Source organism: Trachemys scripta, chromosome 2 (genome assembly GCF_013100865.1).
Source record: "Trachemys scripta elegans isolate TJP31775 chromosome 2, CAS_Tse_1.0, whole genome shotgun sequence".
NCBI lineage: Eukaryota > Metazoa > Chordata > Testudines > Emydidae > Trachemys > Trachemys scripta.
This window is the reverse complement of record NC_048299.1, coordinates 225,247,280-225,265,479: the sequence shown is the minus strand read 5'-3', so window position 1 is coordinate 225,265,479 and position 18,200 is coordinate 225,247,280. Positions and strand designations below refer to the sequence as shown.

At 38.1% G+C, this 18,200-nt stretch overlaps 1 protein-coding gene across 5 annotated transcripts in view; it reads right to left on the bottom strand.

Annotated features, from left to right (window-relative positions):
- SULF1 (sulfatase 1) overlaps nucleotides 1-18,200 on the bottom strand; it is a 169,299-nt gene that overhangs the window by 100,800 nt on the left and 50,299 nt on the right. Inside the window, exon 1 of one of the 5 annotated variants that reach the window (XM_034763064.1) lies at nucleotides 178-365. The exons of 2 other annotated variants lie outside the window; for them this stretch is intronic. In XM_034763064.1, coding sequence (XP_034618955.1) covers nucleotides 178-210 — 33 coding nt within the window. In that variant the 5' untranslated portion in view covers nucleotides 211-365. 2 more of the 5 variants (XM_034763059.1, XM_034763060.1) reach the window with 2 other exon arrangements.

Sequence of the window (18,200 nt, the reverse complement as noted above, 5' to 3'; positions counted from 1 at the left end):
GCACCTGGAAAGCAATAGAATTATTTTAGGTTAACTCACCTGCATGAGGTATTAAACACTCATGAAGCAGACAGAACAGCATGGCTGTCATTTGTAATCTGCATTGTATCACTACACTGAAAAGTCATCTTTCTACTGACAGAGATCTCATATTAAGTGACATCCGGACAATCTTACCCAGCATTGTGAAAGCACATAACTGTCTCTCATCAATCAACGATGGAACTGAGTGCATCATCTATAATGCACAGTACCTCCTGCAAACCCTTCTCCTCAATACTCCCTTTTCAGATTCAGCTCAGTATGCCTCTCAGAACCCCCCTCTCGGTGCTTGTCAGTCAAACAGCCTTGCTATTGTAAGACTTGATGCAAGCACAGAAGTTTTGCTTTGCTGCAGCAGATCTAAACCTGCAATTGAAAATGATTGATTGGTCTTGGGACTAAAGGTTAGCCACTTACACTTCAACATTTTTTGCATGACTGACTGAAGCCCTGTGAAAACATCACATTACACAATATGGGAAAAAAGCTTGGAGTAATGCCATCTCACTTTAGGGCATTAACTTGCTGAAAGCATTTTTTTTTAATTTTTTATTTAGGGTCTACAGATAAACTGCAGAAGCCTCAATTTTTTTTTAAAAAAAAACAAGTCACATGGGAAAGTCTGCATGGGAATTGGCCTGCACCAGCCTTAATTAGAATGGAGCACTATTCCTCAGAAGGTCAGCACTCTCACACCTGAGACTTCATATTTAAACATGCAGCATTAGCTAGAAGCAGACAAACACCTAATTTAATGGGCGCAATCCATAACAAGAGAAAAAGGGGCCCAGCACTCATCTAAAAATACAACAAAAGGTGATATACATCTTGTGAGGAAGAACTTGACACAGACTGCTAGAAAAAGGATACTGTGCTTGTTTTCACACACACCTATTATTTTAAGCTTCACAAGATACCCGATAAACAGTTTCATACTGCTCACTCTGCAGGTTGTAATGACACCAGAGGAGTGTGAATGTCTTTCAAACAAAAATCCAAGTGTCTGTTGCAGAGTAATCCTGTCTTCCATTGTCTGTTCACCAACAAACATTCTGGTCTATGATTGACGTTAGGGCACTGCAAACCCAAAACGCAGGGATCGGCATTTAGTGTTAAATACCATTTCAGTGATTACACGACACTCAGATAAGTAGACTGAAAGTCTGTAATTAGGCTGGAGTGACGTTTAAAAATACTTCAGTTTTCACATATTTGTTCCAACTCACAGAAAAGCTGACAAAGAACAGGATCACTGGAGAAATAAGCATTTTTCTGACAGACACCACAGGCTTTTGATGCAAAAGCAAAAATATAGTTTCCCTAACTGTCTGATCATTAAATAGCAAAACTTTGACTCACCTCACAAAGCCCAAAAAGATGTGTGAAGTGAGAGTCAATGTTTAGTTTCTTATATCAGTTGTACTGTACAGCAAACTTTTTCAGACAATGTTGACCCAGAAAGTGCAGTCATCCTGACTGCACTGAGCAAACATTGGCACCAACATGTTTGAATAATCCCCCGCAGTATGAACTGCGAGTTCCTGACAATTACACCTCAGTGCTAATAAAATTTAGAACAGTCCAAACCAACATTACCAGCTATTCTTCAGCTTGTTTGGGCTCCACTAGTCAGTCAGTGAGGTAAAAAAAATTCATTAGCCTTAATTTATATTTTATTAACCAAACATCCTTGTTAGACAATTCTTTTCTAGAAATAAAAGTATGGCATTACTTTCCAACTATTTAATTTCTTTTTCTCTTGATAAGGGAGGACAAATAACTGAACTGATCTAAAACTTAAAAAAAATTAGCTTAATTTTATTTTTAAGTGACTCTTGTGCAAAAGCACAGAAATACAATAGTTGATTACTCAGAGCTCTGAATAACGGGTATCCCCTCTCCCCCCCCCCTTTTTTTTTTTGCACAGACAATTCTTTATTCAAAAGTGACCTTTAAAACCTTCCATCCTCTCACAGGCTGGTTTCCAGCTCCAGAAGGCAATGAAGTACAGAAGAAAACAGACAAAATGCAGAGCTTGATAGAGGAGACAAGGATGCAATGTTTGTGTTGGATACTCTTTCAGAGCCTACAAGTGTCCTTAGAGACATAGCAGTTTGTCTTGAAAAAGTCAAAAATAGGAGAGATTTTTAAGAGAGATCTTTTTTCTTTACAAATGGCAAGTAAACTTAAATCATTGTGCAATATCCAAAAGTCAAAACCCGACTACAAGTTCCCTTTCTCCAGACAGGTAAATGAGAACGTTGGTTGTAACTTAGATACATGCTATATGGAAAGTTTAAATATTTTTATCAGCAGAACATACATAATGACAACTGAAATCTCAGGAAAATGGAAAACAAGAGCAAAAGAAAATTCAAAAAGACCATCTTTCCTCATTTGGATGTAATTTTTAGTTCAGTGTCACACTTTTTTTTTTTTCATTTGAACATTAGGTCTTAGCTTGAGTTCATCCTTCTGGTGTGACAAAAATGAAAACTTAGCACTTCTGCTGGCATCCATATTGGTATTCTCAGAAGACAGGCTATGACTGACGGACATGGAGAATGAACTGCTCCTCATGCAACCCTTGAGATAATTCCTCCAGGGGAAGCTTAAACTACATCAATGTAGCAGCGGGAGGAGACAGCATTGCCACGGTTTGTGCTATGGGTAAAGAAGGCTTCCCTCTCCAGGGCTGTCAGTCGGACAACTTCGCTGGAAGGGATGAAGGGAGGAAAGGATAATGACTTTACAAGCAATTCTCACATTTTGGCCAAAATTGTCAAGAGCGACTAGTTATTTTGGTGTCCCCACTTTTTAGTGCCTGACTCAATATACCATAGGGGAGGGCTGATTTTCAGAAAGAGCTGAGCACTTTCCCTCTGAAAATTGGACTCCTTTACAATGTCTCAAGTTGGGCACCCAAAAACTGAGGAACCATATATCACTAGTCAATTTCATAGCCTTTATCAATACCAGTACTATCCTGGAAATGTTTTGGTTTTTTGATTTCTATCATATTTCTTTATAGTACTCCCTTGCGAACAGTATGAATAAAACTCTGGCTAGAATTCTCTAGGTTTAAATGCCACTTTTCATACACTTTGTATAATATCAATTACCCACTAAATATTCCTAAGTTTCTTTCTTCATTGTATACTTTAGAGCCCTAATGGCAACTCTGCAACCAGAGTCCTGGAAACGAGACCTCGAAACATCATGAGTCCCCAACCTGCCTTTTTCCAGCAGAGGGAACCTGGCTTACTTGTATGGATCACTCATATGTCCCTAAATCTAAAGTCAGGCTTGAAGATAGTGAGCTAAGAAGCTGTGTGAGTGCTGCTGTGTATGATCATGTCACCCTCCAATGGCTTTTCCACAGACATGATAACGGAGCAACTTCTACCAACTAAGGGGGGAATCTCCCGTATCACTGGTGGTATGTCCTGTGGTTTTGGAGCATTAGAACAAGGATTGCAGTCCTGGCTCTCCAGATATGTGTGCTCTTTCTAATAATTGTCTGTTGGCTACAGTGTGTAAATTAGTTACAATAGGAATCCTAATGCAAGAAGCTTCTGCCCTCCTTATGTACTGGATGGTTTTGTGATTAAGAGTTCTATTCCCATCTTTGCCACAAAATCCCATTGGACAAATCAGTCTCTCTGTATTTTAATTTCCCTGTCTGCAAAAGTGGGCTAATTAAATATTGGTACTGTAAATGCACGTTGTGAACCTTAATTAACATTTCTAAGGTGCTTTGATACCCCATGATGGAAGGTACTATGAAAAAGCAAAGCAAGTTTTATTATTAGTAGTAAGGATACTAAGGATTCCAATATTAAAGAAAATATAATAACCACCCATGGCATAACCGTGATGGCCTCACCATAGCCTATATTACAGGCTGCTTTATCTCCACTACAAGATAGGCCACCCTTAATGAATGGAGAGGAGGAGAAAACCAAAACACAATCCCAGAAGAATTAGCCTCATAGGACGCTCCAGATGAAAACAAACCAACACCACTCACTATGAGAAAACAGTCCTTCTTGACCACAAGTATGGTGATCAGTATAACTCTCTGGATGTTAGTGAGGATCAGCTAACTCAACAGTAGCTAAGTTTAACAACCTTGAAAGGAATTTGACCCCCAAGCCCCAGCTTTCTCAGTTTCAATAATACCAGAGCCTTCCTGACAGAAAAGAAGAAGAAAGAGGGCAAGAAGAGAAATCTGGCTGTTTATGAGGAAGCAGGTATGGGGATGCTAACAGTGTTTTATAACTGCCTGCAGGGGCCACTCAAATTGGCTGGTGGGGCTTCCAGTCTGCCAGGCCCTGAATGACAAGTCTCACACCAAAATCTGACAGACCTGGATGTATGGAAAAGAGAATATCCCCACTAGCACCAACGTGGTGGTGGCTTGTCCAACCAGTCTCCGAGTGGAGGCCAGACTCCATGCTTCTCACCTATCACTTTCAGTCATTTGCTTTAAAGAAAATGGAAAAACCCAACAATGAAATATTTGTACTGACTAATTCTGTAATACTTAATTATGCACAGTACTAATTTAAGTCAATGCAGAGAAGCTCCAGCATGGGGTAGAAGAGGTCTAATTCATCCCTCGACAGACACACACAGCTTCTATTAATCTTTAATGTGAACATCAACGGGAGATGAGACTCCTTGGTCTTAGCATTTAACACAATTTGATTTATAACAGGTACATTGTTAAGGACTTTGCCTGGATCATTAAATTGTTAATCATACAAGTATAAAATTATATAACAAAAGGTCATGTGAGGCTGTATGTTAAATTTGCATCAAACCAGCATGGTAGTTTAGAAGACTTTACTCTTTTCAAAACATGTTGCCTTGATGGGCTGTAAGATTGTACAGCAGTAATAAAAATAAGAAGTCTGCATTCCAGTGTTATATTCAAATACTTCAGTTAAAAAATGCTGACGGAGATTACTATTATGAGTTAAGTAGTGTTAATACCTTTCTCAAGTCCTACACTTAAATCTGCTCCTTAAAACAAAACAAACAAACAAAAACCACAGCAATCCCTTACAGGCTATCAGGCATAACTGAGTAAAGCAGCATTTCAATTTCCTGTGGGATATCAAGCCTGAAGCCATGGAAAATACTTTTACAGTACAACAAAATCAGGAAACAGCAGGATCCACTGCCTTCTCTTAAAGGTTAATCCACTAATCTTACTTGTAAAGCACAGGATTTATAGCAAACACAAAGTATGTAGTTGCTATCTAGGTCTAGCCTCTATCTATTTGATATATGATATATTTTGTCAGTCAATCAAAGTTATCTGCTCACCTTCAAAATATAATCTATCCATTATTATGATGTTTTATCAGGCTAGGTTAATAGATCTGCTAATTATAATTTAAAGTAATTGCAGGCTCAGAGATTCATAACCTACATTTTAACATAGTAATTTCACAAACAACTACAGACAGCAGATTGCCACTAACCTATTTGAAAAAGGAAAAGCCGGGACTCATTTGAAAGTACACACATTTTGTAATCCACTTCTTTAATTGTGTACAAGATAAAAAGTATCTTTATTAGGAGAAAATTTCCAGGAGCTCTACCATAGTAATCATGGGGCTTGCCAAATTTCAATGAAAATTCTTAAAATGCATAGTTGTATGAGAAATCAACTTGCTTAGCAAAAAAAAAAAAAAAAAAAAAAAGGCAATTTTTACTTCAGTGCCATAGAAGTAGAGTTGAATCAATCCTTAAAAAATTCAAAACAAATCAAGCTTTATATTTTATATTAACTATACATGACATGAAACAATAGTTTAAGGGAAAGTTCTAGCATATCTATCACAAGCAAAGTGCCTTTTTGTTAAGTTACAAACTTCTATTAACTCAATTTCCTACATTTATTTTCTCACCATCTAATTTACTTTATTTTAAAACATCATATTTCAACACAAACAAGAAGTTCACTTGTCATACAAAGGAGGCTGATATAATTAAGCAGATGATGTGCCCCACAAGAAAAATCAGCCATTCATGAAAGCTGGTCACCAGAGGCCATTTCAAACAATGCATATTTCAAAGTAATCTAAAGTAATCCCTTCTCTCTACTGATTTGGTTTCCAGGCAGTCTTAAGCACATGTGTGCAGAAAACAGGAGGCTTATTAAAACCTGATGTTATATTGGAAGTTATAATGCAATAGGCTTATGATTGAATTCCCTGTCTGTGAGCCTTCAAAGAGGAAAAAAAATTAGTTAAATTTATATGCTTATTGAATTTATGAGCACCATGATATATGTAGTTTATTAGCATTTGCTAAATAATTAAGAGAAAGAAAAGTAATTAGCTATGCACTAGGTTTTAAACAGACTTCTAATATCAGATTTTGTTCTTTTAAAGAAAGTTAATTATATCTTGACTTTCCAGCTACAAGCTAGCGTAACTGGCAAAACACTCCAAATATTTTTCAACTATAAACAGTGATCTTTGTGTATGAAGGAATTTAGGTAATTTTAGAATTCCTTTTTAAAAACCACATATCTTTTCTGTAACTCTGCTCTGTTCAACAGAGTGGGACATTATTAAAACATACTGTACAATAACATACTGAGGATTCAGTGATCCAGTAAGTTGTCTTGAGTCAGATCATATCACAGCATTGAACAACAGGGACACAGTTTTTATATTTTAAGGAGAACTGGGGTACATTTAAGTATAACCTGCATGACTTGGAAATTGTGCAGAAATATATTTTAAATATGTTCTTTCCCTTAGAAAATAAAATAAAGGACACCTTAAATTCACAACGCTTGATATTTAGATTGGTCTCAATATATTCCTTCAAAGAACTGCATCTCTGATCTGAGGACTTTTTAAAAAAAATAATTGCCAAACACTTTGCTTTTTGTATACAAATGTACATGGTTATTTACTAGTAGCTTAATTTGAATATACACAAAACATCTTGTTTAGTACAAAATGCACACATATTTATGGTATTATATACACACTAGACACACAATAAGCAGAATATGCTGACATCTATATTGTAATGTATGTTTAGACACACAACATATATACATGCCCATAAGAGACTGTATTTTATTTATTTAAACATATAGTAGCACTTCTTGTACTTTTGAAAAAGCACCTCATATGTACACCTAGATGTAATGTATAAGGATGGGATTTTCAGAAGGGCCTAAGGGATTTCAGTGGGAGCTGGGCATCTAACTCCATTAGCTGCTTTTGAAAATCCCACCCTTATACGTTATAATTAATACATCAAATTAATTTATATATATATATATATAAGACATAGCATCTGTGCAGGTCTATAACTATGAATATACACACACTTGATACATTATAGAGTATCTAGGGCAGGGGTTCCCAAACTTGGTTCGCAGCTTGTTCAGGGTAAGCCCCTGGCGGGCCATGAGACACTTTGTTTACCTGAGCGTCCACAGGTACGGCTGCTCACAGCTCCCATTGGCCACGGTTCACCGTTCCCGGCCAATGAGAGCTGCGGAAAGTGGCTCAGGCCAAGCCACCACTTGCGGCCCGCCAGGGGCTTACCCTGAACAAGCTGTGAACCAAGTTTGGGAACCCCTGATCTAGGGCATCCACTGACTTTCTTTGTGGCTTCCCAATTTAAGGCCCAATCCTGAAAACCTGTGCTCATGCGAGTAGTTCCATTAAAATTCAAATTAATTGGTAATCCCAATCAATTCAAACTGAATTTAATGGGACTATTCGTCTGAATAAGAGAGTGCAGAATCAGGCTCTTAACGAACTTCCTCTTAAGCAGGATCTTCCTTATCAAGGAGCCTTCCAATTCTAACATGCACACCTCAACGTACATAAGAACATTATGAAGAGAACAAGAGGTGCATGAAGTTCCTATCTGATCAGTCCTGCAATATAGAGAAATCAGCATCCTAATAATAGTAAACAGACAGTCAGAGCAAACAAAACAATCGGTTACAGAAAACAGATGCTTCATATCCTTTTCCATAAAGCCCAGTCAGTGAGGAAGGTGCACTGACTCAAAGGATGGCTGATCATATCACCAGGTGTATCAATGTCATTTTTAATTGCTCTTTTTAGAATATGGAGGCCCCAGGCATTCTCTCAGCCTCCTCAGCTACATCACCAATAGGGGTTCAAAGGTAAATCAGCATCCCAGAAAGCAAAGGACTTTTATCCACCTTAACAATAATTCTTCCAACCCCCCAGCGATGGTATTATCCTACAATCCCCGTTCCCAACATTAAAGCCATGCTCACAGCACACACCTGCAAACGCTTGGAGGGGATTCTTAAGAGTGACCTGTAACTGACCCACCACTAGGAAACTTACAATATCATCTCCACTGTGCCCATAGTCCAATGCCAGAAGGAATGGCATTCCAAAACTGCCTGCCACATCACAGCAGGTGAAAAAATAATATACATCACTCCTGTATTAATATTTAAAGGGATGCTCAGCTGCTTTTAGATCACGTTTTCAGACTTGGTGTCTAAAGTTGGACACTTAAATCCATATTTAGGACCTGATCCTACAAACACCTATACTCATGCTTAACTATGCAAGTGAATAGTCCCCAAGTCAACAGGACTTGAATTTGGGGGAGGAGTAGGAGGGAGGGTAGGATTTTTTCTTAAATTGGAACTGAATTGGAATTCTTACGAAGGGGGATACTTTCTTGAATCAGGACCTCTATGAATATTGTAAAATGAGTTATCATCACTATTATTTGCAGCAAAAGCAAATTATATGTAAATATTGGGATTGTGAATTTCCATAAACCAGATTCTAAAAAGTTAGGCTCATCCTGTCAGGGAACAGAAATACCCTGTTCGGCTTACCTGTCAAAACAAAACTAGTCAGCACAATGGGAATTCTGAATATCAAATACTCAAAGAACTGCTTGCATGCAATCTACACACTGAGGTCTAAGAGACTGATTTACGGAAATCAATCCATTAATGATTTTGAATCACAAATGAATTTGAGACCCTCACAACTGACTAGTACACATATATGCCGCCCCCCCCTGCACTTTGAAAGTGGAAATACCTGCATGTGTACTTTAAGAACAGTGATAGTATTATTGCAGGTATTTGCTCCTCCAAAGTGTAGGTGCACGTATGCGCATGTGCAATTTTACAAATGTACAGGCTGAAGCAGCACACAGGACATTTGGCTCAATAAGTTCATACGTGCATATGTTTATTTCCAGTGCTCTTGCTTATTAGGAGAAGCTCCAATACAACAAAAAAGAGATTTGATTTTATGACATCTTTAAAGATAGTTAATTGTAGGCCTGTGGGTGAGCCAACTTTCTACTAAGATGCCTAATAGAGCATCAGGCTGAATTTATTTTGTTAGCAACTATGGAATAGGAAAGCAATTTTATGCTCAAGTACCTGATTATGCATTATGAATGGAGCTTGGAGACCAGTGCCAAGAATGAAAATTGTTAACCATTAGGGGCAGCCTTTTAAATAATACAGTACAGGCCAGAGATGGGCAGGGCCAAATTCATCAAAAAACACTCCCAGCTAATTGGAGTCAAAGAGGCAAGGGGCAAAATTTTATAATCATGCTGCTTTTGACTAACCCAGCTAGATCTTCAAGAGATGTGGCCTCCCCTTTGAGCTGTCTCCCCATTTATGACGATCAGTGTCAGGACACCTTAATGTATGGTTCTACTATTTAAAAAAATTTGAAGCTAACTGAACTGTCATTACAAATATCACGTCTTACACTGCCACAGCTCTCTTGTCTGGATGGACAATTTGCCACATAGGTCCCCGTACTCTCGGTTAATCAAATAGCATTACAAGGCTTTTATTTTAGTCCTATCTACTTTGGTGTTCATTTAAAGGGCTCTTACTCTTAGGGATGAGTGAACTGGAAGTGAGTAAAATAAGAACCTGCTGAACTTTTGCCCCAAACTCAAACCATACCTGAATTTAACTTGACAACAATATTGCTGATCAATATTGCCCCTTTGTGTCCTTGTACTCCCCTGTCAGTCTGTCTGTATCCACCCGTTGTTTTGAGAGTAAGCTCTTTAGGGCAGGGACTGTCTTTTGTTCTGTGTTTGTACAGCGCCTAGCACAATGGGGTCTTGGTCTATAACTCGGGCTTCTAAGCAGTATGATCATACAAAATGGTTATTTATTATTAATTATTATTATTATTATAAAAGAATGAATAATGCATTTCAAAAGAATTTGGTTAACTCTTCCCCATCATGATTTTTCCACCTTGGTTCCTCCCAGGTTCAGAAATATGAAATTACATTAGAAACGCTATTTTTGCTATGTTTATGGTCTTGCTAGAAGCAAGAATTTAGTGATAGACAAATAGGCTAATGTTTGTAGTTCTATGACATTTACATTATGGTGAGTCCTAATACTCAGATTAGACTTGGATCATCAAACAACATTTGAGTGCAATGCCTCCTTCATTACCTCAAGACTTGGGATCCTCTCCCTTTGACTATGGAATTCCCTCTCCCCTCCCTTGTCACTGCTTATAGTTGTGCAAAAAGACAAGGTTATTTCCCAAAATAAAAAATGGTTAAACGCAAAAGGTCATATTCTACTCTCTGTTGTGCTGGAATGACTCTGGACTTAGACCATTGAAATTGATGGAACACGTCCCATTGACTTCAGTGGTTGTTGGATCAGGCCCTTATACAATTGAGAGCTGAATTCGGTTCAAACCATCTTTGCCTTTGCTATTAATAAACCTGGAGGAGTTAAAGTACTCAGGATTTGAAAAAGAAAATTAACTGTGAATAGAGAAAAGAAGAGTATTTGAAATCTTCCTCTCCCTGACTAACATGTAAATGTAAGGAGCACAGCTGGAATGGAACAAATTATCTGATTGGTTGTTGATGAGTCACATGGGTATAAATGCTTCACATTTACCACACTGAATGCTCATAATATAGGAGCTAATTCATTTGCCATGAATACGTTTCTGTGTATGGTGCTCTTTAAAATAAACAAGCAAATATGACTAATTTATCAGGATTGAAATGACTGTTTTTCTAATGGGACCCTCCACCCTCAGGTGGTTAATTTTAAAGTGAAGTCTCCTTGTAGGCAACCTAAATGCAATGTTCCACGAGTTCTATTTTACTCAGTGAAACTGTTATTTCTTTCAGTTATGGATTTTCATATTTAGTAGCACTATTGAAAAGTTTCAGTTGCCTTTGGAAATACCACTCAAGCTGCTTTATTGGTTTGCTAGCAGATTGCAGACTTCTAGGGTCAATTCTGGAGACAAGAAATAAGTATTTGCCAAGGATCTCTCACTGAATGAGAAAAATCAGAAGTTTAATATTTAATGTTCTAATTAAAACATTTGTTTTTGTTTACTTTGTAACCCTTCAAATCCATACAGGAGGAGTTAGTGTCCTGGCAGTAGGTCATTAAGCACTGAACTGGGACCCAGGAGAACTGGATTATTTTCCTGCCCCCTCCACTGGCCTGCTGAATGGCCTCAAGCAAGTCACTTCACCTCTGGGATTCAGCTTCCGCACTAGCTGAAGGGGGATAATGAGAGTTGCCTCTTTTGTAAAGCGCTGTGATATCTACAGCTGAAGAGGGTGACGTAGGAGCCAGGTATAATTGTTATCTGCACCTACATGTTCAACTCATTTGCCAAACATGTGTATTTCTAAATCTCAGTTGGTATTTAGTTAATGTACTTAACGTTTCATTTCTGTATGGTTAACACCATTTTCTAACCATAATAAAGGGACTTATTTGTAAGAATGCAGTGCCTAGGAACCACAGTCATGGACCAGGGCCCTACTGCGCTAGGCACTGTACTCTCACGGGCAGGAGTCTCCTGGAGGCAAAGGGAAAATCATAACCAGGCCCAGTTGTGTAGTTACCTTATTTACACCACAATGACTATTACATAAATTTCTATTACTTCCAAAGCCAGGATAGAAGCTGATGGTACTTGAAGATGTCATTATGATCAGACCATACCAGAAGACACTGTTTCCATGATAGCTAATGGACTTCTCAGGCCTTGTCCAGAGCAGGATTTGAAAGGTGTTAGCTAATGTGTTCCTGCAGAATCTTCTCCATGGCAGGAATCACTCTTGAAGGCAGCCGTGCCCAAGGGTAAATTCTGGTAGCATATCTCCATTAAGGCCAAGCTGACAGGGGGACAGAGCTGTGGTACCTCCATGCAATATGCCCTAGCAACCCATAAATCCCCAGGGATCATGAAGTTTTAGGGATCGTTTAGTGGGATGGAAACATTATCCCCCTGACAAGAACAATCAGGGGGAAACTCTGCAAGGGGATCTTGACAAAATTGTTCTCCTCTTTATTGCCCTCCCATGGGTTTTGCTATTTGAAGAGGTAGCCAACCCTGAATATTAGTACCCAAAATCTCTGGACTGAAAGGGTCCTGTATTCTTGTGCAGTTCCACACTGCCGTGTGTAGGAAATTATAACAATTTACTACAGAGCAAAAGCCCAAGCAATAGTCCAAACTTCCCACTATGTGTCAAACAAAGAGAGCGTACAGAAATGAAATATTAACTACATTAACTAAATACTCCAAACCACCTTAATACTCTCTTCAAAAGCACAGTTCTTCTAGGAGACCTACATAGCCTAATCCCCCACCTCCCAGAAGCACAAGACAACGATCATGCAAGCAACAAGCCATGCACTTTAATTAGGCAGTCAGACACCAGTTTTTGTTCCATCCTCTTCCCCATCTTATTTTCTATTTAGACTGCAAGCTTCTAGGGGAAGCAACCTCATCTTCTTCTCAGTTGATAAACTATCTACCAGACTTTTGGGCTTATATAAATATTATAATTAAAACACCCAAACACTTCAGTAAATATAGAATAAGAATGGATTTGAAATCAAACATGCATTATGTTTACTTGTCACATGATACCAGCTTATTTTTCCATAATCTCTGATACTACATACTTCATTTACCTTTATTGCCCAACTGTTGTATCAACATTGCCAACTGTTTGTAAAAATCCTTCATGTTTTCACTGACAATGTATTGTTTTCTCCCTTCAGGTTTTCATATAATATTGAGATACACATGCGATTTTCTATGGAACAGACTTGGAAAACAGGTTTATTAAAGCCCCTGAGCAATACCAATGCTTTCTATGTTCTCAATGTAATGTTTATGAATCTGCAAATGAAACGCTCCAGTGTTTTAAATAACACTCATAACCACCTGGGTTATAGCAGTATAGTTGTAATGAGATACTCACTGCTCACCAAAGGAAACTACTGTAGTTTATACTTGAATAAGAACAAAATCCCCAAACTATAAATGCATAAATTTGCTCAACACACACACACACACACACAAATGGAAAAGTAGGTTCTGCCAGGAAATTGTACTTGATAAACCAACAGCTCTGGGCATTCTATGAATGAAGATATGAATAAAAAAACCTAGATAATACAGAATAGAGCAAATCACAAATTACCACCCTAATTGGTAATCCATATTTCCCATTCATTCTAATTACTCTAATGGTTAAGGATATGTATGTCTATTTATTGCAAATATTGTTTCCTAGCTTCTACAGTTTACAAATTCAAAGACTTAAAACAAATGGTATAATTTGTCAAATTAGGTCTGTGGGTCTTATTTCCACATTGAACATTTAATATTCTGCCCATTACCCCAATAGCCCAAAATATATCTCCAATTGTAATAATTAAATGATACGGGTTTTAGTTTACATGTGAGGGCACCAAAGAGCAGTTGCTAATTAGTTTTTCTTTTAGTGTGAAATTACTTAAGACAAAGGCAACTGATTGACCAGCACAGAACATATGTATCTCCTAGACAGTATGAAAAATGCCACAAATTAGCATCTACTACATGCCTGAAGTTTATTGCTTAAAAGACAATCCTTATGCCATATGTTAGGGGAATAACCAGTGGTAAAGGACTTTTGGGCCTATATTTGTTTCTTCCTCTGGAAGATCTATGATGGCTAATAATAGTACTACAATCTCTTATATACCATCTTCTATCCAAGGGCCTCAAAACACATAAAATATTAAGTGATTTAATTTCATCCCTGTGAAGTAAATACTATCACCCCATTTTACAATAGGGAAACTGAGACACAGAAAGTTAAGTGACTTGCCCAAAGACACACAGAACACAGCCAAGAAGAGAAGCCACAGATTGTATCTTAACAACAGCTGGACAGAGCACTTTCAACAAAATGCTTTTTTGTTGACATATGATGTTTCGTTGAAGCTGAAACATTTTATGGAGATGTATTAATTCTGACAAAGTTTTTGACTGGAAAGTTTCCGAGGTCCAGAAATCCTGCCACTTCCTGAAAGACGCGAACAGAAAACCCAACCTTCTTGATCTGAAAATTGATGTTGCAATACAATTGTGTCATGAAAACATTCAAAAGATTTTGTTTTCATTCCAAGGTGGAAAACAAAATTTGAAGTTGTTGTGGAATGGACTTGTGGTCCTCTGGCCAGCTCCAATCTTAATGAAAATAAAAGTGCAGATCTTGGAGTCATGCTGTATATAATGACAGAGACTTTAACTACAAGGCCTTCATTACATCCCAAAATACTATTGAGGATGCTATGCTAGAGACCATGAACCTGGCACCATTAATGGTCACCAAAGTAAGCCTCCTCAAAGATATTTCTATTTCATTTCCATCCATCCACCCTTACATCTCAGCTTGTCTAACATCTCACCTTGCATATCCAGATGTAAAGTTTTCATTTTATGCGTTTTCTGAGCACATTTGATTAAGGAATAATTAAGAACAATAAACATGGAACTCTATAATGCCATATTAAGGGACTTTGCAAAGTAAAACTGTGGTTTAATATTCTGCCCTTACATATTGCAGGAATCTATGACCTACATTATTTCTGGCAATATTTGTGGCAATTTAGAGGCTGTATAAAGAAAATGCCGATACAGAAGAGAGAATTATACCAGCCAAGATAAAAGCAACTATGATGCAGCATCTGTACCATTACGCTGGCACTAGAGGCGAATCACACTAAATTGTCCATTAGCATCTTGTGTTAGGACTGTTTATATTGTCTAGTGTGAGATACATCTGTGCAATAAGAATAATGGCTACAGGCAGCACTGAAGGTTTATTTGAGCAACATGCGTGCCTATGTCATACATACACATACCTAACAAGAGAGCATTTTCTCATGTTTGTTTGATTTTTGCACACATCACATTTCCTCACCTCTTACTCATGCTACTAACTCAGTAATGCAAAAAATTCTGGTTGATGTTGCAACATTCATGTTACAGTTCTTTAGCAAATTCAACGTGCAGTGATCACACACTTTCGATTAAAATATCCCATTAGATTATCTGAGCATTTTACTCCTGGGAAGATCTAGGGTATTCATCATCTATGGGGTATTTAATATGAATGACTGCTGTAGCAATGTTGGCTATAATTAATTATGCATGACATCACTTGTAACAAGTACAACATATTTATCTCAAAAAACTGTAAAATTAGCACAATTACGCTAGTATATCAGATAGCAAATATTGTTTCAGCAATTATCCTAGCTCTTTGTTCATAGGTTCCTAGACTCCAAGTTCTCATGGAAAAAAAACCCTCACAACTTGTATGTGCTCCAAAAAAATGCACTTGCTGGCATGTGAAAGATTTAGCAGCAGCTCCCATCTGTTGGAGTTTCATTCAATTATAGAATTGCTATAGAACAGATACTGGTAAAAGGCATTTAATAATCCTCTCATGACAAGAATAATTCCTGAATCCCACAAAATATATTGGGGCCTGATTCTCATTTCCACTAAGTCTCTGTTCCATTGCTCTAGCAGCATAAAGTGCTTGCCAGAGTAGTAGAAAGGAGCCTTAGTGGAAATGAGGATCAGGCCCAGTATATTTTGTGGGATTCAGGAACCAGTCTCATGATGAGAAAAAGGTTTACAAAATACCTTTTACCTCTATCTGTTCTATACCCGTAATGGATGGAAACCCCAACAGATGGAGACTTTTACCATCTAACTATCAGAGTTCTGTAATGATTATTAGGGTATCAAAACAGTTGCACTGACATTGATGTATTTTGCAATGACTAATCCTAATTACATAGCATCATACAATATTAGTAATTACGGCTTTCACAGCTCCTTATTAACCAGCCTTTTAAGAAATAATTTGACACTAGACGATTTGACACTTACATTATTAAATGTTTGGGTTTATTCTTTCACAAGTGCTTCCAAAATTCAGCAGTTTTTCTCTGATGGGGAGTGATTATACATTTAGCAAGTACCTACTTCCTTCCGACAACAAAATTGAATCATGCAAGCAAACAAAAGCCTTCAGCAATAAGCAATGTTCATCAGCAAGTGATTCTTCAAAGAGTGTTCTTTCAGATTATGATTGCTACCACCAAGGCAATAAATGGGACAGCTTCCTAAATGTGTGATTGCTTCCTTCCCATTCTTGCAGGTTCATTATTATGTTGGCAGCAAAGGACAAAAAAAGCAACACCAATAAAAGCCCACCACCATTTAAGTCAGGACAGAAGTCTCTAGCTGTCCATTTTCATTCTTGGTGTAAATCCTTTGATTTTTAATCTCATATTATAGTCTGCTGTAAAATGGTGCTTTTAAGAGATCCTGTATTTTATATGATACTATATCAATTATTTCACAAATCCTACATAGCTATAATAAAGCAAGCATTTTGCTGAGTATGGAGTAGACTGCTTACATCAGGAAATGGGCCCAATCCTGCGACACACTGAGCTACTTCTGCAAGGTGCCAAATGCCTTCAACTCTTATTGACTTCAGGATCATCTCCAATATGAAGGCAAAAATAACAAAGCAGTTTCTTTAAAAGGAGAACAACACTTAAATCTTTTAGATGCCGAGGCACACCTACAAATTCATAATGTCTGACTGGAGATGGTAAATACTTTCACAACAGTAATGCATCTTTTCACACAGCAACTAAAGCTAGAGTTAACTCAATGGGCATCACTGGAAAAATCGGGGCTAGATTGTGAAATGCAGTTACAGAGCAACTTCTGTGACTCTTCTGCCTTAGGGAGGCAGAGCACTTCCCAGGGCACTGAGGGGGATGCAATCTGCTACATGTATTTAAACAATGTAGCATATTCCCTGCAGCACATATATGGTGAGTGGTGAATAATGGAGCCGTGCTTCCGCATAGGTAGCAACTTGGGAACAGCTTGGCATTCCCCAGAAAAGTATAAAAAGCCTTTACATGGGCCATGCAAGAAGCAGACCCCTCAACAGTTCCAGGTTTTGCGGGACTGTCCTGCTTTGACCTCCCCAATCCCCACTGTTCCACTTGAGGCAGAACATTTCCTGCATTCACAACCTCCCAAGAGTCCAAAAGGAGCAGTTTGCCTCCAGGCCTCCATTTGAGAGCGCTCCCAAACTAGATGGCTTTGCATGGCTTTGCAGCACCACTCAGGTTTAGCCTGGTTGCCCCTCCATCTTTGGAAGCCCAAATCTGAGTGGTGTTGCCACCCCCTGCGCTAAATTGCAACACCACTCAATCAAAATTTGGCCTGTCTACCCCTCAATCTCTAGAGGGGCAGACAGGCCAAACCGGATTATGATCTAGAGGGGCAGATAGGCCAAACCTGAGTGGCTCTGAGCCCCACTCCAGCCACCAGAAATGTTGGGAAGTATGTAAAATGGGTGAAGCTTCCTGCTTCTTCCTCTCTGCAGTGCCTGCTTTTGTAAGGGCCAGCAGGAATCGAACCCTTAGTGAAGAATATAAATTCATAATGTATAAAGAACATAAATTCAAGTCAATAGATACGTAAAAATGTTAATACAAGCATTAAAGCAGTGATAAATATTGAGAGCATTTTAAAGTAACTTTTTTACTTGAAGCTTTACTAGACAACCTGGATTAAAAAAAAATCATTCTGCTCAACAGTGAAATAGGCTCTTCCTCCTCAAAAATAAGCAGCATTCTTTATGAAATGATGCAGAGAGTTCGTTGGAAGGTTATTTTGTGATTATAGGTATCTGAATTGTCTCTCCTGCCTCATATAATGAAAAATTGCATTTAACTGTTCGGCTCA